We start from the raw sequence: 25,878 nt of genomic DNA on the forward strand, positions 1-25,878 counted from the left end.
TTCCTCCATGAATGTTTTTTGTCATTGCAATAGCTGAGCTGAGTTACAGTCAGATTTTGGTCTTTCAGACAGATTTATGAGTGGAAGGAGAAAAGGGCTGGAAGATAAGAAGGAGAATAATAGGGCAAGAGGAGGAGGGAGAGAGGGGAAGAGGGAGAAGTGAAAAGACAAAAAGAGGTATGTGAACTGAAGAAGGGGAAAAAAGGATGAGAAACTGAAAGCAGGGGTGTGATGGGTCAAAGGGCAGGAGAGGTGATTGAAGCATCTGAGATGGCAAGATCTGAGGCTTGCAAGCTCTTCTTGGCAGGGCAGAGCCCTGCAGAATGCCGTATAATCTTGAGCACGGCCTTTCAGTTTAGGGGCATATAAATGGAAGGGGGTTTATTGTGAATTCTGGTTAATAACTTTCTCAAAGGGGAAAACTCCTGTATTCTCTTTGAAATACAATTTCTTGTCTCATAAATTGAAACAGCTGCGACTGTTCCCTGTGCACACAGATTTTTTTTCATCTTTTGCCTTTTTTGCTGGGTGTATGCGTGTGATTTTGCTTAATGACTTTTCCCTGCAGAAGGAACCCAGAATGTGGTGCTGTATGCAGGTTTGTGATCAGTGTCTTTGCACAAGCACAAGAAAAATGCCTTGGGCATTTTCTGCTTTTAGAGAGGAACAAGTGTTAGGCTATTAGTCTGAATCTAACCTAGACTGCATTTCTCCTGAGAAAACTCAGTAGGAATTTCTGCAGCCTCATTCCCTCTTGCCTAAGCTGAGGTTTAATCTATCACCTACACTCCAGTCCTGGAGATGGGAAGGCTGCTAGCACCTTCATAGCTGCCATGCAGGCAGCACAGAAGGGACTATAGGTGGGCATCTCCACAGTCTATCTTCCTGCCCCAGCTCTTAAGGCATCCCCTGCTACACAGGGCTGGTGATGAGCACCGCAGTGCAGGTGGAGAGTGGGATTCCTGCCTGGAAAGGGAAGCGAGACCATCGCTCACCTTATGACTCTAAGCAGTGCTGGATACTCTCTGCCAGCATCAACCCATCTCTGTCTCTGAGGGCTCCTAAATGTCTATTCTTTTCATTTTTCTTAATTGAAAGAGCTAAGCTTGCCTTTGGGCTAGTGCAGAAATCATCCACTTCTGTGGATGACTGAGTAAACAGAAACACAGACGGGGAGTCAAACCTTCCTGCCTCCAACTCACTATCTGCTCCAAGTTAAGGTGGTCAAATCCCTGAATCATTAAGCAAGTGATATATGAGTTAACATAGCGTGCTGGCGGGAGTAGCACACACAAACGTCCTGAGGAGGTTCAAATTCAGAGGGTTATATGTCACCTTCAGCAAATTTCTGTTTGACAAGAGCTCAGGAAGGCTTTTGGGTTAAGTGTAGAAATACCTGAACAGGTATCTCAGTTTCTAATTCCCCCAGCTCTCTGCCATGACTCCCTACAAGTGCCTCCAGCTGGAAGATGAGAGGATGTAGAGAAAGCCAGGATTTTTCAGATCTGAGTGGAGAGCCTTATAGCAGACCTCAGCTGTCCCATTGTATATGACAGATGAGACCCTCTTTGGGTCATGTTGCATTAGGAGCAGACCCATGGTCTCCAGCAAGCTGGGCTTCATCTCCATCCCCTCTTGCAGCAGCTACATAGAATCACAGAATCATAGAATCATAGAATCTTCATGGTTGAAAAGGACCTTTGAGATCATCGAGTCCAACCATAGACACACACACACAAAAAAAAAAAAATAACCAAAACCAAAAAAAACCGCAACAACCTACAATCTCTGCCCTTCAGAGCATGCCCTGAAGTGCCAAATCAAGACGTTTCTTAAATACCTCTAGGGATGGTGACTCCACCACCTCCCTGGGCAGGCCGTTCCAGTGCCTGACCACTCTTTCAGTAAAGTAATTCTTCTTAATATCTAATCTAAACCTCCCCTGCCACAACCTTCAGACCATTTCCTCTGGTCCTGTCATTACTCACCTGGGAGAAGAGGCCAACGCCCACCTCTCTCCAACCTCCTTTCAGGTAGTTGTAGAGGGCAATGAGGTCTCCCCTCAGCCTCCTCTTCTCCAAACTAAACATGCCCAGCTCCCTCAGCCTCTCCTCATATGACCTGGTCTCCAGACCCTCACCAGCCTGGTAGCTCTCCTCTGGACACGCTCCAGCACTTCAGTGTCCCTCTTGTACAGAGGGGCCCAGATCTGAACACAGTACTCAAGGTGAGGCCTCACCAGTGCCGAGTACAGAGCACTCACTCTTGCGGGCTCCCTCCCATGCATGCGTCAGGCAGCCCAGCTCTGCTGCGTGACAAGCTGATGCAGCGGGAAGATGTGAGGAGCCTTTGCCAGCCAGAACAGATTTGCACCAAAACCTCAAATGACCCCAGTGACAAGCGACTGGAGAGACTCACAGTGTTTCTTTCCTCCTGAGCCTCTTAGCAGCCACACTGGCCTCCATGCAAACCAGGGCTTGTTCACAGCAAGAGCCTAGGGCAAGAAGAGGAAAAGAAACGCATGGGCACTCTTCCGAGGCTGCATGGAAAGAGCTGGAGATTATCTTCTGTATTTCCTGCAGTGCTGGGATTGTTTAGGGGTGGGACTATGGCTTCTTCCTTGTCTTTTTGATCCATGAATCACAGACTGTATCATAACGCGGAGCGTTTTATTAACTGAGACCTTCCAGGGGACTTCTCTGTGTTTGAGAAGGTAGCAATGAGAGCACTTGTTTATCTAGAAATAAGATAGTAGTTCATTGTGTATTTTATCTGCCTTTAATGTGATGAAGCAGGCAGAAAGGAAGGAGGAGGAGTCAGCACAAACGTTTCCACTCTGTTCTCCCTAGTCCTCACTATCAAAGATCCTGGGAACAGCTTACCTACCTCTCTTCCTACTTATATGTCCCGTACATGTATACATACCATCTAAGTGTCTGAGACCCTCAGCGGCACTGCCAACAGCCTTGTATTGTGTGTAAGTAGTGAAACTGTTTGCCACAGATCGATACAGCTGTAATACATCTGAAAGACTCAGGCCTCAGTTACCTCTTGGATGTTGTATTCCCAGCCGACGCTAGCGATGTTCCACACTGCTTTCCCATGGTAATTCACCTTGCTTAGACTCAGAGCTCCACTTGCTTGCCCTAACCCTCTGCATCCCCTCACTTTTTTTAATCAACCTTTCATGTATATCTCATGCTCTGTGGCTCATTTACTTATCTACTTCCTTTTTTGTCCTTCTCCTGAACACTTTTGTCTCATAAACTATCTTTTTTACGCTATTTTTTTAATTATTTTTTGTTGTCTTGCTAGTTCTTCCCCTATTCTCCATTCTCATTCCTTCTCTCTCCTTCTCTCTTCTTCCCTCTCCTTCCTGCTTGTTACATCCCCCTGTATATGCAAGCTCATACTGCCTAAAAATTATCTCAAGACCTTCTGCTCCTGAAGCAGTGAAAAAATACAGTCTGCAGGTGAATTTGGCATTTTAATGTAGTTAACATTCCTCCCCTCCTTCAACTGTTCTGCAATTGCAGGCTGCTGAGATTAGTAGCATAAAATCCCACCAGGATATTGACGTAACCTATAAACCAGGAAGCTGTTTTAATCAGACCCAGCATCCCATTTGGAATGCTGGACTTAGAAATACAAGGACAGCAGTTCTGAGAGCAGCTGAGAAATAAGGAAATAAGTGTTGGGGAGAGGGGGTTCGAAAACCTTTTTTTAATATTATCTCAATACCTTATGGTCAGAAGTTGCAGGATTATTTTTTTTTCCACTGAGTTCTCGCCTACAAAGGATGCTCAGATGGAGTATTGGTATTGGAGAGGTGATAAAAAGGAATTCGATTGGAGGGCTATTATCCAGTAAAAGTGTCAGAGGACCTCAATCCGCAGGGCATGGATGATTACTGTGGATGAATTCCTGGTCCTTGGAGGCCAGGTGGGAGGGCACAATTGTCGTGCTTCTCCCCCACCCCCAATAAAATTTAGAGCAGCCTTGGATGAGCCGCTCATAAAAATGTCTGCTATGTTGCGTGGAAACCAGTGAACCAAAGAAAGAATAGAAGATACCCGAAACTATTTGTCAGCCTCTAACTCACAAACTCCACCTCTCTCTGTTTCTCTCCGTCTGCTCTTGGGTTTCTAAAGAGGCGATCTTTGTCAGCGTGTGACTGGCATCCACGGATCAGCAGGGCGAGGACAAAGTATTGACAAGCCATTGCAGATGCTTCCAGTGGCAAAGCTGATAAAGAGGAGAAGGTGCTGCAGTAAAGGAGCGGTGACTGGATGCTGTGTACTGTGGGGCCAGTCAATATGCCTGTTGTCAATATAGTCCAGTGTTGCAACACTCTGATCTGCCAGGAGAGAGAGAAGTGGCCCATTTGCAACCGTGATTCGTGCATACAGCGGTGTGAAACCCACATAAAGCATGCAGTTTATACGTTATGGTGATGAGAGGCAAGGGGAGATTTCTGTCCCCAGCTGGTGATCAGCGTATCTGCTGAAGTATGAGGATTGATGGCACTTGTCACTATTAGCCCAGCTAATATAGCTGCAGATGCTACATTTAATCATATAAACTCTGCGGTGCAATTGCAGAACAAGGGCCTCTGGCCTGCACCACTGGAAAAGCAAGTGGAGCAGATTCCAGTGGAATCTGCTGGTGGAAAGGGCTGGTGGAGAATTGCAATGGTCCTGCACTCATGTGACAGCAAAAAGGAGGATGTGTCCCGCTTCTGCGTGGCACTCTGTGTAGGGGTATGTGTTTGTGTGCGTGCACGTGTGTAATTTACTGAGTGCGCATGAGAGAACAAAATGAAAGCATCTTGTGCATGAGATCAAGAGTATGTGTTGGAGAAAGCAGAGCTCCACTGCGTATAGAAGACAAGGAAGTAGTGCTTGGGGCAGGAGGATGTGCCCAATTCCCTTTGGCTGTCTTTCATAACACCGTATTCCTGACAACTTGTCTTGATACCTGCAGCCAAAAGGAGAGTCAGAGCATTTGAGAAGATGTGGTGCTGCCCAGCAGCACAGCTTCGTAAAGCGGGGAGCAGCTTCCACACAACTAAGACCAGAGCCCTTCAACAAGGTGTTTGAAGTGCGATGACGACAAGTTAGACAAAAAAAGAAGGGGAGGTCTGGGGTTTCTTACGGCCCACATCCTCAAACGGCAGCGTCACTCCCCTTCTGCTTTCCAGGAGTGTTTGAAACCAGCCATTACAGGTATTCAGCCATTAATGAGGCCTCTTCTCTTGTCCAACCTGCAAAAAGGTGCTTAGTCACGGGCGTGCATGAGGCTGTGCGGGTGCAGGCACCACGCAACACTTGGGACAGCAGAGGCAAACGATAGTCTGAATTGCAGTCCTCCAAGAAGGAGAGGAAACAGAGAAGCACCCGCTCCCAGGCGATGCGCAGCTCTGCTGCCCACGCGCGAGACTGCAGGCACACCCCTGCCCTCGTCCTCTCGCTACTATTTCCCGGTCTGCCAGCCTTCCCACACACACATCATCATGTTAACGCTCCAGCATACTTCCAGTCCCACATCTGTGCTTCCATGTGTATTTTTTCCACCACCCTCACACACGCGTGCAGAGTCTAATTCCTGCATACCCTTTCGCCCAACTGCATTTCCTCTCGCATCCCCACAAACTTTCGTGCTGCTCTCCTTACGATGCTGAGCAGCTCTTGCCCATGCGCCCAGCTGATACTCGTCCGTGCTCATCACACTCTCACATTCTCCGTCTCCAAGTGCCCAACTCTGCAACCCAGCTGTTAATAGTTCGGTACAGTCATGTGTGTCCTGTCAGGCACGCATCTGCAGTCAAGTGCCCCAGAACGAGACCGGCATGTATCGGGGTTAAAAATGAATATGCTGGGAACGTCCCTCTTCTCTAAACTCACACCCTGACAATATAGCCCCCAAGGGGAAGAGTTTGCAGTGTAAAGACAGCTGGTTTGTGGCTTTTACTGAAGGAGAGCGTGGGGGAGGAAAGTCCAGCCCAATACCTAGCCCTTCAAATGAAGTGACTTGTCAAGTATGCAACTGTGGCGGAGATCTGAGAAGCAGTAAATTTAGCAGCACTCACTTCCACTGACAGCCTGTCATGGGCTTGAAACATAAATAGTGGTGGAGACAAATCACTGCTGTTTTCCTATTAAGCTTTGGCCCACTGGCCTCCTAGCTTGCCAGGAGCATTTCTACCTGGCCTGCTGGCGTGCCTCAGCTCAGGGACAGATGTGCCTCCCTGTTGTAGGCTTTGGGAGAGTCAGGAAGGAAATTATCATGCTGTTATTTCCGCAGGTGTCCTTGGTGTCTGGGTGCTTGCTCATCAGCTGATGGATTTCTCACTCAGGCCGTGTGCTGCTGGCACCTCCTCCCTCCACCCAAGGTCGAGGAAACATGAACCCTCTCCCTAGAGGGCTCATGGTTTTCACCCCTGCCCCCAGTTTCTTCCACGTAGCCTTGCGAGGTCATGCTGATGGAGTAAATGAGGCAATGATTTGAATAAGGGAGTAGAGGTGAAGTTTTCCAGTGCACCTGAGTGACTTGCAAGCACAAATGCCATTGAAAGCCACTGGGTCTTGTCCTGTTAAAGCATTTAGTGGCTTTTGGAAACCCTGCTTTCAAGCATTAATTATTATATAACCATTTAATAAAACATGCCATCAGAAGCTCACATTAATCTTTGCAGAGATGAGAGACATCCCTTAGTGTTCTAAATTGAGGAACCAGGAGCAAATGGACTCAGCATATTTCCCCTTCTTCCCTCTCTCTTATCAATTTTGATTCCTCTTCCCCTCTCTCCTCAAGGAAGATGAAATCACGCTGGTGATTAAGGTGGCCTACTCTGTGTTGGTTTAATTAGAACAACTGCTGTTTCAGTTACAGTAAAACTCTCACCAGTGTGCCAGTTGCAAAGGCACTCTAATGAAACCCCTGCCTCTTCAGGAGCTTTGCGTTAAGTAGCCAGTGAGTCCTCAACATAAAATGGGTGGCTTTTCATGCTTTGTCCTGTCTTTGGGCTGCCTCTGGCCCCTGTAGGAGCTAGAGGCTCCTGTCAGAGCAAGACATTTGTCTCCCCAGAAGAGACAAATGGGTTTGGGGAGGGAAGAGGGACAGGGGAGGGGAGAGGTGTGTATTGCTGTCCATGACAGTAACAGGGGAATACAGGGGGGTGAAGCGCAGTGAGATGCTTTTGGTCGACACGATTGGCCACGGTCTTCTCATGCCAGCAGCAGCACAGTTTTTGGAAGTTTTCTGTAAGCATCATGACAAGAGAGAGTATTAGGGAATTGGGACAAAGTCGTGAAATATCTTTTTGGTTTGTCCGCAGACCCCTGCTAAACTTATGGGGTAAGCTGAAAGAAATCAGAAAGGAGTTGGTTTGAAACCGTTTCTTCTACTCATTGTTTTCTGCCTTCTCCCTTTCTGGTGAACCCCCTCTTTTTCCTGTATCCCTGCATGAGAGACCCTGTCTCACAGCCATGATTTGCCATAGTGCTGATGACCAACAGCTGCGCTTGCAATGGCAAGAGCTGCATCTGGGAGCTAAAAGAGCTCAAAATCAGAGTCTGTATTTCCTCTCTGCTTGCCTCCCCTGTAGGACTGTACAAATTGCAATATTAGTCACTGGGCAAAAGCCTTCCTCCTCCTTTGCAGTCAGTGCCGTGCAGGTTTGAGAGAGAGAGAGACTCCTTATTCTTTGGGAAGTAGGGGGGTGGCTAACAGTATAGATATCCTAGACTGAAGCAATCATTTATCTGGACCACTATCACTATGAATCAACAGCAGATACCTCAGATGATAATATCACAGGAGGCAGCCCAATTGATCAAAAGTCCCTGCGGCGTGTGAGCCCAGACAATATCTTCCCAGCACACCCCACCCTGCTCAAAACCTCTGTGATCCTTGCCTTGATACCTGGCAATGCTTCATGCCTGCTCAATCCTAAATCCAGCCATTTAGCCTCGTCTCCTGATCCCTTGTTGTGCTCCCTGGGGAATATTCCCTTTGCTCCGTCCACCAGCAGCAGATACGGGGGATGGTGTCGGGCAGTCACTGTGCTGGATCTAATTGAGAAACATTGCAGCAAGGAGCGTGGTCAACAGAAAAGCAAACAAAATGATTTTTCAAGGCTCTAATCCACCTATACAAATATTGGCACCAGGCATCACAACACACTGACATGTTTTTGAAAGGGTAAATCTTGCTGAGGGGTGGCTTAACTCTTTGACCTCATTTCCTCAGTTGAAAACTATAGCTGTGTAAAAGATCAGTGGCAAGATCCAGGCTGATATGGAAATCCCGGTCTTTGGGTTTTAGTTGTGAACTCGGTGTGTTCAGAGTAGTCTCACTGAAAACAGGGATGAGCTACAGGAACTGCCATCTTGCAAAAGCACAGGAGATTCAGGGGCTGTGTAATCTGGTCATGAAATGTTTGACTCCAGCTTGCAGAGGAAGACCCACAGGAATGTGTAAGGGTCTAAGCTAATACTCTTTCCCATTTCAAGTAAATTTGGGCCAATTTGTAATTTCTCAAGCCTTCTTCCAAGTTTCAAACATAAAAGGATGGAATTCTATGGGCTAAGTTGAATCTCTGGGGTTTTTTAAATTTATTTTTTGGTGATTTTTAAGTTAGGTTGAAGTTGGGCATTCATTTTTACCCTCTCATCCCAAGAAGTATGAGCAGACATAAGACAGAAGGGAATAAACCCATTATATTTAAAAACAGGGAAACATTTTCATGGATGCCTATGAAAGCGAGACACCTGATTCTTGCACGATAGTATATTGGGCTTGTCATGCTCTACGGAGACACAAGGCTCTTGTAAGGAACATAACAAGGATTTTAAAAGATGCCACCAAGCACAGACCCACCCTACAGTGCCTAGATTGACAAACTGTCACAGCTGGTACCACTGAGCGCCATCACATGACATTTCCTTAAGGTCTGGGACTGACATGAGGATTTCTGGAATTAAACTAGGGACTACACTGTAGTCCATCCCTGCTCACCACTGACAAGACAGAAAAAATATGGTTCAATCACACACCTTGTGAAACTTGCCCCAAATGAGACTTATTGCTGTTGATCATTTCGTTGGCCTTGGCTCTGTAAGGAAGAACTTGTCTTCAAACGGTATAACGATGATAGCATGAGTGCTTTGTCCAGAATGGGAAAACTTGCAGGGAAAGAAGTACAGGAGGCCAAATGAGAGCAAACCAGCTGACAGAGTCACCGGAGACTGTAACGGTTGACTGCTTGCTGTTGTATTTTAATTGCCTTTCATAGGTTTCCATGACATGCAAGAAAACCCAGTCCCCTGCAGCAGCTCTCGGCTTGCATTACCTTCCCGTGCTTAACACAGTGGGAAACAAACACCAATTGATTTTTTTTCCCCTCCGCTGTTCCTCTTGCCAGGGGCAACCACTTGCCCACCTTTTTTTTGTGGGTCGTGGAGGAAGAAGGGGCAGCTCCCTGCAGAGCTGACCAGGCTGCTAGGAGTGAGCGATTGGTGTGCTGCCATCAATGTGCGCACATCGAATAACCCTTATACCTGGGCTGCGATTCTTTGTCAGACCTCCTGTTTTCAACCTCTGTTCCAGCATGGTCCCCTCAGCCCTGAGGACTTCCCAACTCCTGCCTTCTTAAGACACTCCAACGGTCTGGTGTTCTCTCAGTTGATTCCTCTAGCTGACGGTGCCTTCTGCCTCATATGGTTGTAAAGTAACCTCCAAAAGGCAGCAGGCAGAAATTTGGGGATGCAGAAACAGTGCGACTATTGGTTTGTTCATGTTTATATGTCATTTTCTTGGCAGGAGAGTTAGCTCGTGATGTTTGGTAGCATAGTCATGACAACTCACATTGCAGCATGCAACATTTAGGGAGTATAATATTGTAGCTGTGACATTAGATAACTTAATTTACCTCATGGTTCATAATTTACTTTACACATTGGCATCACAGCCAAGTTTTGTTCAAGAGCAATTCATCTATCCAAAAAATGCTGTTTGTGTTCATTAAAATAGTGTTAGCAAATCTGGTTTAAATTCAGCAAGTAACTTTGAAGAAAAAGAGTAAAAAATATTTTTCTTTGATGTGAAGTCTTTTTTTTAAAAAAAATTATATCTCAAATTGAGGCAGAACATCAGTTGCTTCTTCTGGTTCAGCAAAGACCAGAAGAAAACAACTGGTCAAACGGAAGGCTTTGACCTGAAGCAGGGTTTGATTTTTTTTCAGGGGGTGGTTCCCTTTCTTTCTTGTGTTCACCTGTGGATTTTGAATGGAAAATCTAATCAGCTGCTGAGATGGAGTGGTATGTTGCACACCTGCTCCGTGCGCACACTCGGGGTTGTGTGTGAGAGAGAGTGGTGACCTTTAGTGGTCATTTATGAAGATGAGTGAAGAGGGAGTGGAGATTCAGAGATGCAGCAGACCTGCTGTGGCTGCTTCGAGCAGACGGCCCCCGCTGACATGCACCCACGGCCGGGATGCAAACTGCGTCTGAGCTGTCAGCTCTTGGCTTCCAGCTGCTGGGCAGAGACATCAGCGATGGCGAGTGGTCCCAAGTGATCCCTCCCGCTGGGTTTGGTGAGCGCTGTCCTGAGAGAGAGAGAGCACAGAGAGGTCGTTCAGCCTGGGGAGGCCGCTCTCGGCCTGGAAGGTTTTATTTGCATGCTGGATGCGTGGGGTTTGGGAAGGAAGTCCCCACAAAAATCGCAGGCTTTCTTAACCCCGGCTGTGCCAGCCGGCGCTCGGGCTGCCCCGGCTGGGGAGTTCCTCGGGCGCAGTCCTTGGCTCAGGAGTCATGGCAGCCCTTTGCACATAAGGAGAAAATGCGATCGCTGATGAGCGAGGTCCCGTGAGCGCCAGGGAAAACCATGCCAGGGTGTTTCCTCCGGATCTGACTCATTCTCATTCATGAAGCCAGAGCCAGGCCAGAGCCCTCCCTGGCACTGCGCTAGTTTTTTGGTTTATGTGTAAGAGCCACAGACCTAAGGGCATGGGAGGCATGAGGCCAGCTTAAACAATAAATACCCTGCTGTGCCTTGCTGCTTAAACAGAGTAATTACTGCTTTACTACATGTGACCCCTCTGTTCCTGTCCCTCTGGCAGTTGTTATTTCATGGCTCCCTTTACACAAGGGATGTCTGTGCCTCTCTCCGTGACGTACATCTCTGTTTGCCGCTGTCTCGCCTCTCCCGTCTTTCTCACTCCCTCTGTCTCAATGCATTTCTGTTTGTCAGTAGCTGACTACCATTTCCTCTTTTTCTCGGTCACTGAAGAATCTCACTTGGTTTGCATTTCTCTCTCCCAGCCACCGTCCCTCTCTTCATTCCTCCACATTCCTCCCTATTTTCACCACTTCCCATGCCACACTAGTTTTTCTGCCTTCCCTCCTCGCTGTAGCATCGTAGCACTAGCTGTCCCTTTGCTCATCCACCATCTGCTGCTCTCCACTGATCTCCTTGCTAAAAACAAGCTTCTTCAACTAAGGGACAGAAAAAAAATGCCAAGCTCATTGGAATCTGTGATGGCTGAGGAGACAGAGACTACTAAATGAAAACTTCAAAGTTTTGAATTAAAAAAGAAAAAAATCCCAGCTGGAAGTAAAACAAAAAAATTATGTCAAAGGCTCCCTTAGCTATTTTTGTCTTTCTGAAGCCTGTTCCTAGGGAATGTAAGGTGCAGAGGGAAGAAGGAAAGTTAGGTGAGCAAAACCATAAACAATAAATGGAGAGTGCAGAGACAACAAAAACCGCAGTTCAGCATTGGAAGTTGCTACACACAAAAAAACTTCAAATGGCATTTATTGATTTGCAGTCTTTTTTATCCCCTCGCATCTTGTTTTAGGCAGAGGAGGGCCCAACAAAGATGCATAACCCCTCTGCTCTCCCCCCTTCACAACTACAAAGAGGCTTGGAGGGAAAACAAACACAGAAGCAGGGTATCTGATCTCTTTCTCCACAAACCAAATGCAAAGAGATGCTTTCAGTGGGTCCGAACTTCAGTTTAAGACCACAACAGAAGTAAAAACAAACAGACAAAACACAACTAAAGTAATTTCTGCATAAAAAGGAGCCCAGGGGAGGATGTAACAAAATGTGGCTGCCACCTCTGCGGACTAGCTTCCCCTTTGGAGATGTAGGGAACTAGGGCATGAGGGGAAAGACCTCTGTGACGGAGCACATGGCTGAAATCATTGCTGTTCCCTTGACTACCTGAAAGAGCTGTCTGCACATAGTACAAGTGGGGGGTCGTCTAGGTGTGCGTCCTTTCTAGAAAGGGTGAGTTTAGCCTTTGGGGAAAGAGTGATGGTGCATGGCACCGCAAGGGGCCATTTGGGTGGAGGTGGGAAGGACCCATAAATACGCGGGGAGGGTGTAAGTCTATGTTTCTGCACACACAGTTGGATTTATATAAATAAAAGTATATAAAATAAGTAATATATAAAATATGGAATATAATATATGTATTTTTGTATGTCTGTCTTGTGTGTATATATATATATATGGGAGCATACGCAGTTATGCACATCAACAGGGGATGATATGCAGAGCCCATGGGGTCGTACAAGGCTATCTCCAAAGGGTGGGAGGAGAGGGGGCTTCTTGCCAGCAGGCTAGCATTGCCAAGCAGGCTTGCTGTTTGGGTTCATTATTTACTTTACTAGGTCCAATTAGGAAGCCAGGGGATAGGAAATGTGGCTGAGGCAAGCGAGCCTTCAAAGCCTTCCTCCTGCACACATCAAAGCCGTCTGCCGCAGATCCCTGTGCAAAAGGGGCTCTGCCAGCTCGGAGCAGCGGCAGGCGCCTGGCTCACTCTGCTCGGGGTCATTCCCCATTGGTTTGATTGTCAAGCCTCCCAGGCTCGTACTCTCTTATCTCCAGCCTCTAGAGCAGAAAGCTCCCCTTTCTGATTTGCTGGGACAGAGTTAAGGAGCTAGAGCTTGGCAAGACGTTGTTTAGTGGGGCTGCAGCAACAAACCAAGCTAACTATGAACATGGGAAAGGTAAAAAACCTGCAGGGAAGAAGGTTGCTTGGAGTCATGGGAGGGATGCTTTGGGATGAGAAGAGCTGCGCTGCACGAGGAGTCATCCCCTCCAGGGAAACCTGGAAGGCTCCTCACTGGGAAGGGGTTGTACCAAACCAGACAAAACAACGAGGGGACAACCCTTGTCGGTGAGGAAGGTTTGGCAGTAGGGTCAGGATTTCGTCCCTGGGTGACGTGCTCAAGGCAAATGTCTTAATGGGAATGGAGTGGGTTGCTTGCCAGGAGCTGGCAGTGCCTTTTTTCGCCTAATAGAATATGTTCATTGTTATCGGTACCAAAGAGCATTGTCCAAGCCTTCTCCCTCCCCGCTTTGATAAACTGCATAGTGACAACCATCAGCTCCCTGCCAAAGCTGGCTCCTGCACGGAAACATTTGTAAATTCGGTCAGTGTATAAAGCTCTGTTCCTGCTCCCCCCACCCCCCCTTTGCCTTAGAGGTTAGACTTAATATGACTCACCTAATCTGCCTGCCAAGGTGAATTAGTGAAAACATCTCTACAGCCCTGTGCAAGATATCACAACCTGACATTTTTCTAACACACCGTGATACATCTTTCCTCTCCCTGATCTGTACTATGACACCTCAATTTCATATAAATGCTTTTTGTTAGAAATGGTTAATGTACTCTTAGAGGGGACAGGACTGCCAGCAAAAGGGTCTGTCTTGCAAGTGAGAATAGACGAGTTCTTCTACCAAAATGTTGATGCCCAGGGTTGAAACAGGCCACCAGTTCAGGGACAAGAACACTGCTACTGCTGTTTCAGCAAGAGACCGCCACAGAAACTTTCCCTGAAGCGTTATGCTCATATCTCTGTCCTGGAGCAGGGCAATGAGGAGCCGAATAGGCCTATTGATGTCTTTGGCATGCCCTTTGTAGCAAAAGACCTCCCTTTCACTCGTTCCCAGAGACCTCCACTGGGAAAACCAGCAGCTCGTCATCTCTTGGGAAGGGTTGTGTGTAGCTGTGAAAGCTCTCCTGCTGGACATGGTGCATGGTTTAGATTTTAAGTCCATATATGTATGCAGGGGAGAAGCTGAAAAACATCTTCCCTTGTGAAAGTATGTACCCTTTTAAGATACTTTGGAACTCCATTGATGTGGTTCTCTGATAGACAGACTTAACAGCACCCTTAATGAGGGTGCCACTCCATTAGAGCTGGTAAGTCACCCTCAACCTTCTTTTCATTACGGTGACAGTCTTGTGACAAGGGCAAATTGCAGGAGAAGCAAGTCCCACTTGGGATGAACCCTGTGTATAAACAAGGCAGAATTGCAGAGCAAATGATTTGCAAAGTAGAGGCACATTACATTTTAACCTTTTCTTTGTGAGTCTTTCCCTGATGTCTGATTAACTTTCCAGTCAACTGGCTGACCTACCAACTGGGAGTGCTGCTGTAAAAGGAGGGGAGTGTTAGTTGTCAGCTCAAATTGGGGGTGGGATTTCAAAGAGTATTATTAGCAGGTAGCTGTATGTGATAAGAAGATCTGGGAATTAAAAGAGTTCCCAACCAAAAATGAATCATGCTATGGCAAAACCACAATGTATTGGCTGTACAGACAGCAGCACAGCACAGAAGTTGCCATGCAATCCTTAATCTGTGGTCAGCCATGGCAACACCTCGTTTGAAATGCTGTGTTCAATGTGGGGTGTTGCACTTCCAGAAAAATGTGAACTTGTCAGAGAGGTTTAAAAGGAAAGAGCAAGAATGATCAAAGGTCTAAAAAAACCCCTCGCCTACAGGGGAAGGTTGAAAGACCTGGCCATGTTCAGCCACAAAAAAAAAAAAAAAAAAAAAAAGAAAGGAAAGATGACAACTGAGGGAAGAACATAAGTGATTTAAAAGTTGATAAAAGGCTGTTGCAGAGAAGGAGGGAATGATTTGTTCTTTCTGTCTATAGTGGCTAAGACAAAAATAATAGCTTTAAATTGCAGCAAGGCAGACTCAGGTCAAACTTCAGGGAAGCTGCTCCAGTGGTAAGGCCAGTGAAGCACGGGAGCAGGTCGTCTGGGGCGGTTGCAGAGTCTCCGCCGCTGGAGGGCAGAGGATGTCTGTCTCCCTGACATAACCCATGTGTCCTGCCTTGAGGTCGGGGAATGGGCTAAATGGTGACTGAAGTCCCTGTGACTCACCTAACTCTGGTCCTACAGAAGTTAAGATTTCCTAACGTGTTCGTGAGTTACAGCGAGAAAAAGCACCTCTGAAAATCCCACCCTGCTGTCTTCTCCACTGACTCTCCAGAGCATCAGCCCCAGTGTCCCAGAGCACTGGGCGGGCAGCAGGAGCCAACTTTGCCTCCCTACCTTGTAAAATACACTGCTGCCATGCAGTAAGGCCCTTCAGCAGACTGTCAGGGGACGTGAAAACGTGCGTCAAAGCAGCTGTAAGTTTAGACATAGCAGTGAGATTTCCGCTGACCTGAAGATCTGGTAGGAGCTGGAGACGGGACTGCTGGTTAGCCCCGCTGAAGGAGAGGGGAAACCTTGTCTTTGCACGAGTTTGATAGGTACACTGCTGTTCTCATGCTGAGTCTCTGTGACGGGGGGTGGTTTTTCCCTAGAACGGTTCTGAAAATTGCCCCGGAAAAAAAATAAATTAAGAAGGCAAAAATAATTGTGTAAGGGACAGACTTCTGAGCAGATTTTGAAGTTGCTGAAGTCCCTGTCTCCGATGCAGAAGGAAAATACACGCAAAACCTGTGCCTGTGTGATGCGACTCATTGCAGGTGGCTCCATGAGAACTTCAGCTCCAGAGATGGGGCTTATCCACTGCTTTCACACAGTGCTGCAGAGCCGAGGACAACAGCCCTGTCCTCGCAGGCACTGTTTGAACGCCATCAAACAACTTAAGCAAAGTGGGCAGGCTTTCAGAAGTGCTCAGCACCTATGAGGCAGAAAATGTCTTCTGGGCAGAGAGTTGCTTTGGAAAATCTGACCACTCTCTGAGGAACCTGAATGGGAGCCCTTGTGAGCTGACCTTTTTTTTTTTCCTCGGAAATCTGTCTTTTGCCCTTTGAGAGCTGGGGGATGCATACACAGGCACGCAACGGGGGCTTGTGGCTTTGGATGCTGCAGACCAGTGCTTGCAGCCCTCCCTTTACACTGCTGCCAGCGCGGTTCAGATTCTTTCCAAGAGGAGCCTTACTTTGCTTTCTGAAGGAATAGGGTAGATATACTAATCCTAATATTTCATGCTTCCCTGGCACTTTTCATCCAACGATTCTAATGTGTTTTACGTGGGTTAACCTCACCGCCCTTCTCTGACCAGGAGGTGATGGGAGAGGGGACCTATTATCTGCAGTTCACAGAGGGAGAGCAAGGCAGTGACTCACCCAAGGTCATACAGTGAATTAAAAGCAAGGCCACAGACCTCCCCTGATTCCTGCCCCCGGCTGTAACCCCAGCGCTCAACTCACTGCTTTCAAAACTGTGTTAGTGAGGCAGCACGGTTTAAATATATAATTTCCTATGTATATGAAATTATATCAGGGATTCGTGATGATTATTGGTCTCCGTGGATCAAATTACACTTTCTTTCTCTCAGTTTGCCTGTGTTTAACGGTAGCTCGATCTGATCGGTGGCACTTGAGGGTGGTGGTTGCTCTGAGAGACAGAAAGACATTTTTCACAGTTTTGCAGTGGAGAAAAGGGTGCTGACAATACACCACCACATCTGAGGACCCAGCTAGCCCTGAACCAGCCCATCAGCCACAGGCTGACTAACCTCCCCTCGTCATCGGCCATCACACCAGTGAGCTTACTCCGGTTTTATGTGGTGGAGATTTTGCATCTTGGCCTGGACAGCCTGTGAGATGCAACGTTTTGGTAGCACTTTTATGCTTCCTTCCAGATTTTCAGAACCCAAGTTTTCCATAACTAAATAAAATGCTAGTATCTTGCTGATATGGCTTCTGAAATAACTTTAAAATTGCTCGTGACTGTTGTTTATTTGCAGAATCCCTGTTGTGATTGTTCCTCCACAGCAATTAAGCAGAAGGCTTCCCAAATCTGAACGTCTAACAGAGCCACCATCTGTATTTTTCTGTCCTACCAGGCAGAGAGTTTGAAGGCGAGGAAGAGTATCTGGAGATCCTAGGGATCACACGAGAGCAATCGGGCAAGTACGAATGCAAAGCTGCCAACGAGGTTGCTTCAGCAGACGTCAAGCAAGTCCGGGTCACTGTGAACTGTGAGTATATCGCAACTGGAGTGGGTCAACGGGGAGAGATGTACTCGCTGGCAGGGGTGACTTCAGGATAAATAGAGAAGCCTTTCTGGGTTTATATTATGTGATCTGAAAGCAGGGGGAGCGCTGAGAAAACTATCTGCAATCAGACACTTATCGCAGGGTATAGTTTGTGCTTTAAACCTGGTAATATATAAGAAAAGAAAGAAAAAAAGAGAGGAGCTGTGAGGTGCCCCTGTCTCTCCCCTCAGAAACGCTGGCGATGCCTTGTTTTCACTCATTGTTATTCAGGAGAACAATAGCATGAAGAGAAGCTTCAGCAAGGCAGCAAGGAAAGATAAGGGAGGGAACACATGCCTGCCTGCACCCAGCCATCTCAGCAGTGCCTACGTGGGCATCACTGCCCAGGGGCCTGGGGCGACGTGCGGTAGAGACATGTGTTCATGAGAGGGTGCAAAAACTTGACTTTTGTGCTGGTTTCAGGTCACTAACATAAAGTCCTCTCTAAGAGACCCTCTGTGCAGCAATGAAATGCAGAACTGACCAAAGGATACGGCAATCCACCTAAAAACACCGAGAGGCACAGTGAGCTACATGGCTTACATCCACACCTATGTACGAGTGGGGCATGGATCCTATCGCCCATACGTGCTTAGACAGATGTCCACTTCACTCTGCTGGCATGCTCCTCTCACAGTGACCAAAATATTTTGTTACTCTTTTAATCCTGCGTGTGTATATGTCCACCTCCATATTTGTATGGCTTATATTTGGCACTGGAATGATTTAAAGTGAATATCCCCACCTACCTGCTCTGTTCCGTGCTTGGAGGCTAACATCGTCTGCAGCAGGGATGGATGGATGGATGGATGGATGGATGGATGGATGGATGGATGGATGGGTGGATGGGAGGTATGTCCTCTCCCAACCTTCATCAGTTTACACACCAGAATATTAACTTAAACTGAAAATAGAGATGGTTTCAGACATATTTCAGGGTGCACGTGCATGGCCTTGATTCACAGGTGGCACTTTCGGGGGGTGGGATAGGGCAGAGAGCTGACGGCAGGAAGTGCTTCAGCCCATCCTAGTTTAATTTGCCACCACAGGTGATTTTAGCACATTTTAGTACCCTTCTTGTTCTTTGTCTCTTTGTTTCCCTTTGGGCCATCACATCAGATCAACTTGTCTGTCTTGCTTAGATATCAAGGTTATAGCTCCCTGCAGCATCTTCAGAATCCACAGAGTTTTTTATAATTCCCTTAGAAATTGCGTGGCAGTGGTTTAATACCAGCTGCTTCATGGGCCAAATTTGGCATTAATGTGAAACTGTAGTAGCAGATTTTCTGCACTAAAACTGGTAAAGGTTTTTTCCTGTCAAAAACAGCTGAGTTTATAAACCCAAGACATTCCATGAGAACGAATTAATATTTTCAAATATTTCTGTGAAACATAATTTCAACGATGCTTTTAACATGGTTGAAACAGATTGTTTGTATAAAGTCAAAATGTTTGATTTTGACTTAGTTTCAACTCATAATAACTATGCTACAGTAAGATCTTAAACATTTTTACTGTTGGAATATATGAAAATATAATGTGATAGAGTATTGTAATATTATTAGGTGGCCCAATTTGTAATGTAAGAAACTTATAAATTCCCTAAGGACAGATCTTTTCTTTCGAAACAAAGGGGAAAAGTCTAAGAAGTCCTAAGGACCAGGAAAAAAATCAGTCCTGTTTGGGGAATGAAAGCTAGGCATTTGCATACGTCTTTCCTTATCTTGCTTCCGTAAACTACACCACAAGCAGCAGAAAGTGGGAAAACTACAGTAAGTTTGAAAACTACAGTAAGTTTGACCTGCCCAACCTCAGGAGCTTCCTGGCCTCATCCTGCTGACACTGTGGATGGAGCACGAAGCTTGTCAGCCCCGACTGCCGGAGAGAGCATCCTCGCTTTGCTTTGGTCTCACACTACCACCTTCAGGCTTCCCGAGAAATGGCCATTGCACATCACAGACAGGGAAACTGAGGCAAGAGCAGGAGGAAAACAGCTAAAGGGAACGCACTCCTGGCTTCCCTGGCAGCAAACAGCTGAACACAGAGCAGCTGCTTTTGGGTACAACAGGCTGGTTTGTTCAGGGCCACCGCCTGTGACTTCTCCTGGGAGAGGACTGGAACAAGCAGACTGCCCTTCACTGAGCGGGCAGCCTCGGGGCTGGCAGTGCCTTAACAAAAGCAGTGGCAGGTGAGGTATGGCTTATCCACAGGTCTGGACTCTGGTCTTTGAAAAGGCAAGGAGGGAGGCTAAGGCAGGGGCTGCTCAGAGCGAGGGGCTGGGCTCCTTGGCAGCAGCCCGGGGAGCACATGCCTGCCGGGGTCATTTTGTGGGCCCACAGAAAGGTGCTCATTCATTTTCCGACTCGCCTCTTGCGCTGGATTCAGTGAAATGGAAAAGGTTTGTCTCGCTGCGGACAGCAAGAAGATATACCGCCCGAACGAAAAAATCGAAGAAGGATGCTTAAAAAATCACCTTCACTATCCTTTTATTACCCCTCCTCCTTTCCAAATTAAAATATTTACGTGAACCCACAGCCTTTGAATGTAGGATCCTATTTATGTACACTTATTAATATTTATGATGTTAGAGGGCGCACTGCAATATCCCTAAAGCCCTGCATAAAATCCCGATTAAGGTCAGGAAAGGGACCACATTGAGATGGCTAATGTGTTCACAAACAAACTTCTTTCCATACATTTTCCAGACAGAATTATATTTCCTTTGACTGACACAATCCCTTTTGATTCTTTTTTTGGCCTTTCAGTGCTGGGATGGATACAGACAGTGAAGCTGTACTCTGTACACACAGACCGTGCTTTACGGTAACTTGAGTCTCAGCAAAGTAGCCATCTGAGTTGCAGCCCTGTAATCTCAGGGTATGCAAGTATTAGTGATGAGAGACAGGTGGAAATAATTCCGCCTTTTAACATGTAAAGCCTGTCGCTTAACATTTTGAACATGGTGCTGGGATTGGAGGATGCCAGTGCCTACCCTACCTGGCACCCAGCCAGCGCTGAGGCCTGGGTCCAGCGGAGCACACCTATATGTTTCCTGAGTTTTGTTTGCCCGTGGCGCAACTCTCAGGCTTCAAAGTAGAGCAATCATGAGCAAGCCCTCTTGGAACCTGTGACCAAGCATCACGTCCGGGAAGGTTTGGGCAGGATTTGTAACTTCAGACACCTAAGGGAAGTGTCTCAAGAAGTGGTCTGGCTCTCAAAGGTGCACCCACAGCTTCTCTAAAGCTCCCCCCTTTTAAGCTGTGAATGTATTTCTGTCTCATACATGTTGCCTCAGTCCTTTCCTTTCTTATAGTTTTGACACAGAGGTTGTATGGAAAATAATTTTCATGCTAGTGTTCCTACTGTATTCCTTTTACGTTTGCTGTCTTCCTTTACCCTTGACAAAGTGTTTCTCTCATCCTCTTCTCTCTGATGACCCCATGTGAACTAGAGATCCACAGGTAAATATTCATAAATTACAGAAGTCCATCATTAACCTTAACTCTGCCTGTGTATGCCTATGCATTTATGACAGAACTTTCTTCAGTGTTGCTGAAGAGAAGCACGCGTAAGGAGCGATGCTAACGCGGTGTATTAGGGAGAGTTCAAAGAGGAGGTATTCTCCAGAGGAGCAGGGGGGACCATGTGCCACAGCAAGCAGCAGCCGTGGGCCTCCATCGGCTCAAATGGTTTGCATGAGGAAGCCAGGCTTGACATAGTTTCACTGTTCCGTTCCACCTGGAAGTGTGTGAAGTGACCACATGTTTCCTTCCTGCAGACCCTCCCACTATCACAGAGTCCAAGAGCAATGAAGCAGCCACGGGACGACAAGCCTTACTCCGCTGCGAGGCGTCAGCAGTGCCCACGCCTGATTTCGAGTGGTACAGAGATGATACCAGGTAAGACCCTTAGCTTGCCTCTTCCCTTCTCTCCTTTTCGGTCCACTCAATAGAGGATTCTCCTTAGAGAATCACCTATCATACTCCACAGCTCTTCTCCTCAAATTGCTCTTCACAAACCACAGGAAGTCTCAATGGTCCCATCAGACTCAGCAGAGGCAGCATGGTCAGGGCTGGAGGAGGCAATCCCTCTCTGTGCTAGGGGCGCTGAAGGAAGTGCAGAGGATGGAATTCTTGCCTTTAAATCCATTATGGGCGAATACACAATTAGACATCAATATTGCTTTCTTCCTGATGATGTTCATGCATGCCCATGATACAGCCAAAAAAATAGGCAATGTTAGTCTCCAAGTAGGTAATGCCGTTCTAGATGCCTTCATCTGGGGGAAGGTGCTGCTGAGGTGTAGGATTCCCCCATCTGTGTGACCTGAGCCTCCCGGATTTGCATATGGGAGAAAATGAGAAGAGGAAAGGGATCTGTCCCTTATCCCTGAGCATTTACCTGGCATAAAGAAGGTTGTGTTACTATGCTAGTTTTTAACGTGACCCATGTGCACAGGCTCAGGAGTAACTCAGCTTCAGTATATGCACATATTGGAACAGATGAATTGATGCGTTTCACTAAAAACCTTTTGTTCAAGTACAGGCTAGCCCTCAGCTGGCCATGGTGTGTTCATTTCCAAGTGTTAGTTGGTGCTGGGTAAAGGCTTCCTCCCTTTCCCTCAGCTTTTCTTGTTTCTCCACTGCTTTACCTGTGGCATTTCTCCCCAGTGTGCTCCTTCTTCCTTTCATTCCCTCCTTCTACCTTCCGTCAATGCCTTCTTTGGCCTCTTTCTTCTCACATCTCTTTCCCAGCTCCCTCCATCCTCACCTACCAGCTGGACTGAATGACTGGTTTACTGCCTGCCTGGCAGTGATTTACTTCCCAGTGCACAACTACCATTGCACTATGCACCTCTTCCCCTGTCTTCACAGGATAAACAGCGCCAACGGTCTGGAGATAAAGAGCACGGGGACCCAGTCTCTGCTGATGGTGGCCAACGTCACTGAGGAACACTACGGGAACTACACCTGCGTGGCTGCCAACAAGCTGGGAGTCACAAATGCCAGCCTATACCTTTACAGTAAGTATGGGAGAGGGTGAAGGGAGGTCCAGATCGCTCTCACAAAGACCAGGCTATGTAGGACGCACACGGTGACCAAAACTTGGGAAAGCCACCCCCATTCCCCCAAACCTCCAACCATGAACTGGCTTTCAGCATTCTGCTTCAGATACCTACAGGTTCATACTGACCATGAAACACAAACACAGCCCAATTGAAAGGTTTACAGTCCATCCCTTCGATTGACTTTCTTTGCTGAAGTCAGATTTTGTTAAAATAATAAAAACATGTTTGTTTTAAAGCTGGAAACAAAAAACTCTGTAGAATGACAGCCCCTTTAATAAGGAGACAGAAGGCCAGGGCTCAGAGGGTCTGTGACAGCTGAGAAATGACAAGTAATTCAGAGAGATGGAGAGAACTAGCCACTGAGCCTGAGGAGAACAAGAGAGAGTCAAGAAAAAGAGAAATGAGTTTGAAAATGGAAGGGAAAGAAGTGGGAAAAGACAGAATGATTTAAAGGGGCATACCATAGGGAACACGGAGGAAAAGGTAATCAGCAGATGAAATATGGAATAAAATTCCTTGGATCTCATTCTGCTACCTTTGAGTTACTGAGTTTGTCATAGTAAGTGTAAACAGACAGAAGTTGGGACTAGGCCAAATTCTAGAGCAGAGTTAACCTGCTGGTTCCGAATTTTGAAGCTGATTCAAACCTGACCCTTAACAGAGCCACTGCCCCTCACCTACCACCCATGCACACGTACACACTGTGGCGTATTCAAAACGCAGTTCCCCATTCCAGGACCAAAACTTGGGCTCAACTTGGACCACGCATTGTTATTGCCACCAGAAATAGACTGCAGCAGAATGACCCACCCACAAGAATGGACATACGGATGCAAAAGTGACTTAGGGCTGTATTCCTCTGACATTCCCAAATTGAATTAAAACACTCAGGCCATGCCCTGCATGTCCTTTTAAAGACAAAAAAGATAAGCGCTGTAAAGCAGTCATAGTGTGGCACGCAGTTTAGTGTAGTGTCTGCTGTGTATGCTCACATTAATCAAGCCAGCAGAAAAACAATGTTTTGGTTTGGTTATTTTTTAACAGATGTAGTGCAAAAGGATAAATCCATTGGCATTCTTTGTTTACCACCCCTGGATTTATTTCATGGCAGTTTGAATTTTTGCAAAATTTGGGTGTATTCTGTGGAATTTTTTTTCCTAAAGAACAGATATTATCATAAAAGAACATATATTTGATTTCCTGTAGCATTGCAGCACACAAAGCAAATTTCTCCTTTGAAAGTCTTTACACCCTGGTCTTGTGACTGTCATGAGATTCAAATAAAATCCTCAGGCAGCAATCTGGAACACAATTTTCAAATACTCCAGATTTGTTCTTGCTGATATTAATATAATGCTAAGTTTAGAATCCCTTATTTGTGGCTGAATTCTAAATTTGGCCCTCTCTGTTGGTTCCTGTTACACAGATGAGCCGAAATGCATCACTGAAACAAAATATAAGATGAAATTCCATAATGTATGTATGCGCACATGATTTTAGCTGGGGGGTTGGTTTTGCTAGAAAAGCATTTTGCATGACTTCAGAACTTCACCTCAAAGGATCTCAAAGGATTTGCTAGCAATGAATATTTTAACATCCCTGGTTACGTAGAAATGGGTGAGCATTATTAGCACCATTTTGCAGTAGGAAACTAAGGTACAAAGAGAAGAGTGGTTTACCCATGGTCGTAAAATGAGCGGCAGAACCTGTAAGAGACCCAGGGAGATCTTGTAAAGTGGCCGTTAACTATTCCAGGAGGAAATGTGGCAACTATTAAAGATGCCTTGCAACAGCGAGGGTCCTATTTTAGCCTCCTTTTGATGTGCAAGAAGCAAACTTTCATTCTTTCAAGTTGTCGGATTTTGTTTATCATTTTCACCTTAGAAATTCAAGGCCTATTTATGCTGGAAAACACTAGAGAACTTCACAAGAGCCAGAAGAATGGAGGTGCGGGAGCAGAGCGAGATTTGATGATTTTCAGTGTTTCTAACTTTTAACCGTTCCTAACTTTGTTGCTTAGTTAATCCTTATTTCTTCAGTGTGTAATTGCTTCATATTGTTTCAGGAAATCTCTGTTCTCCTTCTAGTTAGCGTGGAAGAGAGAAAAAAAAATAAATTCAGGCAGACTACGGCTGGTATTTCTAAGGTTAGGAAATCAGGGGTGAAATGAGTGAAGGGAATCCAGCCTCATAAAGATAAAGAAACAGCTGAAAAAGTCTACAAGCACAGATGAAAAAAATGCTGTGGTGATCACACAGTAGCTGAAATAACAGGTAATGCACACTCCCAGCCACACACCCAGGTAGAAAAAGAAAGCAGTGCCCAGTTTTTGCAAGGTACAGCCGATACTCAAATACTTTGGCGTGGTTTTGATCCCTAGAATCAGGGATTTTATTTCTTTTTTAAATAGAGAACAAGCTCACTGTAGGGCAACATCCCACGAGGGAGGCAGATACAGTGATGGTTCCTCAGCATCCCATTGCAGCACAAAAAAAGAGCAGCAGCCAGGAGTGAAGAAACAACTAGAGAGTTAATAATGAGGTACTGGCAGCTTTGCCTGAGGTGGAGGGCAGAAGGGGAGCTAGCAAAATGATGTGAAAGAACAGTTTAGCAATAGACGAAATTGGGTGACTACAATTCCAGGAAATCTCAGCCAGCATTGAAAAACTCTCGGAGAGACCAAGTGCCTTAGATGTCAATGCCATAGACAGAAGATGCATTAAAATAGAAAAGCGGCTCCCTTGAGCTGTATGAATAGATAGCTGGTGATCTTCCTTAAAGGATGTAGCAGCAGGATTGCCTGCTGTAGGTGGTGAGATTTATACCCCTCACTCCTGGAGACTGAGTTTACAACAACATAAAAATGGCCATACCAAAGGTCTGTCTTACCCAGGAACCTGTCTCCAACAGCAATATGGAATAGGTTCGCAGAGAGGGTACTCAGGTACAGTTTGATGATACAACTGATCTAATAGCTTGCCACCATCCCTTCCTCCCCACTCCTGCTGCTCACCCCACTCTCCGCCACTGCTTTTGTTGTTTCCCATATTCTGGTACTCGGTGAACCCCATGCTGAGCCAGTTCAACCTGCTAAACCAGTCAAAATGTAATTGAGCTTTACCACCTACCCCCCAAAGTGCCCCCAAACGTTGTCTTTTGTTGTACTGAGCTGAATTAGTTCAGGGAAGGGCTCAACAAGCACCAGAGCCCGTGTAAGAGGGGAAGCCATATCACGCGTCTGTGGACATGAGGAGTTGGGAGGTAGGACCATGTTCTGCAGCATTAGCAAGGCAGGAGGTTGATTCAGCTCCGCAGAGACTAGGAAAAGGGTTTGTAACCCCCAAGCACAAAATACTGTGAGACCTAGGAAAGGGGCAGGAACCTTCATGAGAGTGCGGATCTCTGTGAAAGTTACCTGACAGAGAGGCCAAGCCAGGGCTGCCATCGCAGAGCAACAGAGGTGAAAAGTGCTACACAGAACTAACTAATTAACTCACTAAATGTGCA

At 46.5% G+C, this 25,878-nt stretch overlaps 1 protein-coding gene across 4 annotated transcripts in view; it reads left to right on the forward strand.

Annotated features, from left to right (window-relative positions):
• The window catches only part of LSAMP (limbic system associated membrane protein), a 1,022,146-nt gene that overhangs the window by 976,133 nt on the left and 20,135 nt on the right, over window positions 1-25,878 (forward strand). For all 4 annotated transcript variants that reach the window (XM_074594342.1, XM_074594328.1, XM_074594319.1 and 1 more), the window contains 3 exons: window positions 17,112-17,246; window positions 21,082-21,202; window positions 22,178-22,326. In XM_074594342.1, the coding sequence (XP_074450443.1) occupies window positions 17,112-17,246; window positions 21,082-21,202; window positions 22,178-22,326 (405 nt within the window). The remainder of the gene's footprint in view (window positions 1-17,111; window positions 17,247-21,081; window positions 21,203-22,177; window positions 22,327-25,878) is intronic.

This window comes from Larus michahellis, chromosome 1 (assembly GCF_964199755.1).
Source record: "Larus michahellis chromosome 1, bLarMic1.1, whole genome shotgun sequence".
Lineage (NCBI taxonomy): Eukaryota > Metazoa > Chordata > Aves > Charadriiformes > Laridae > Larus > Larus michahellis.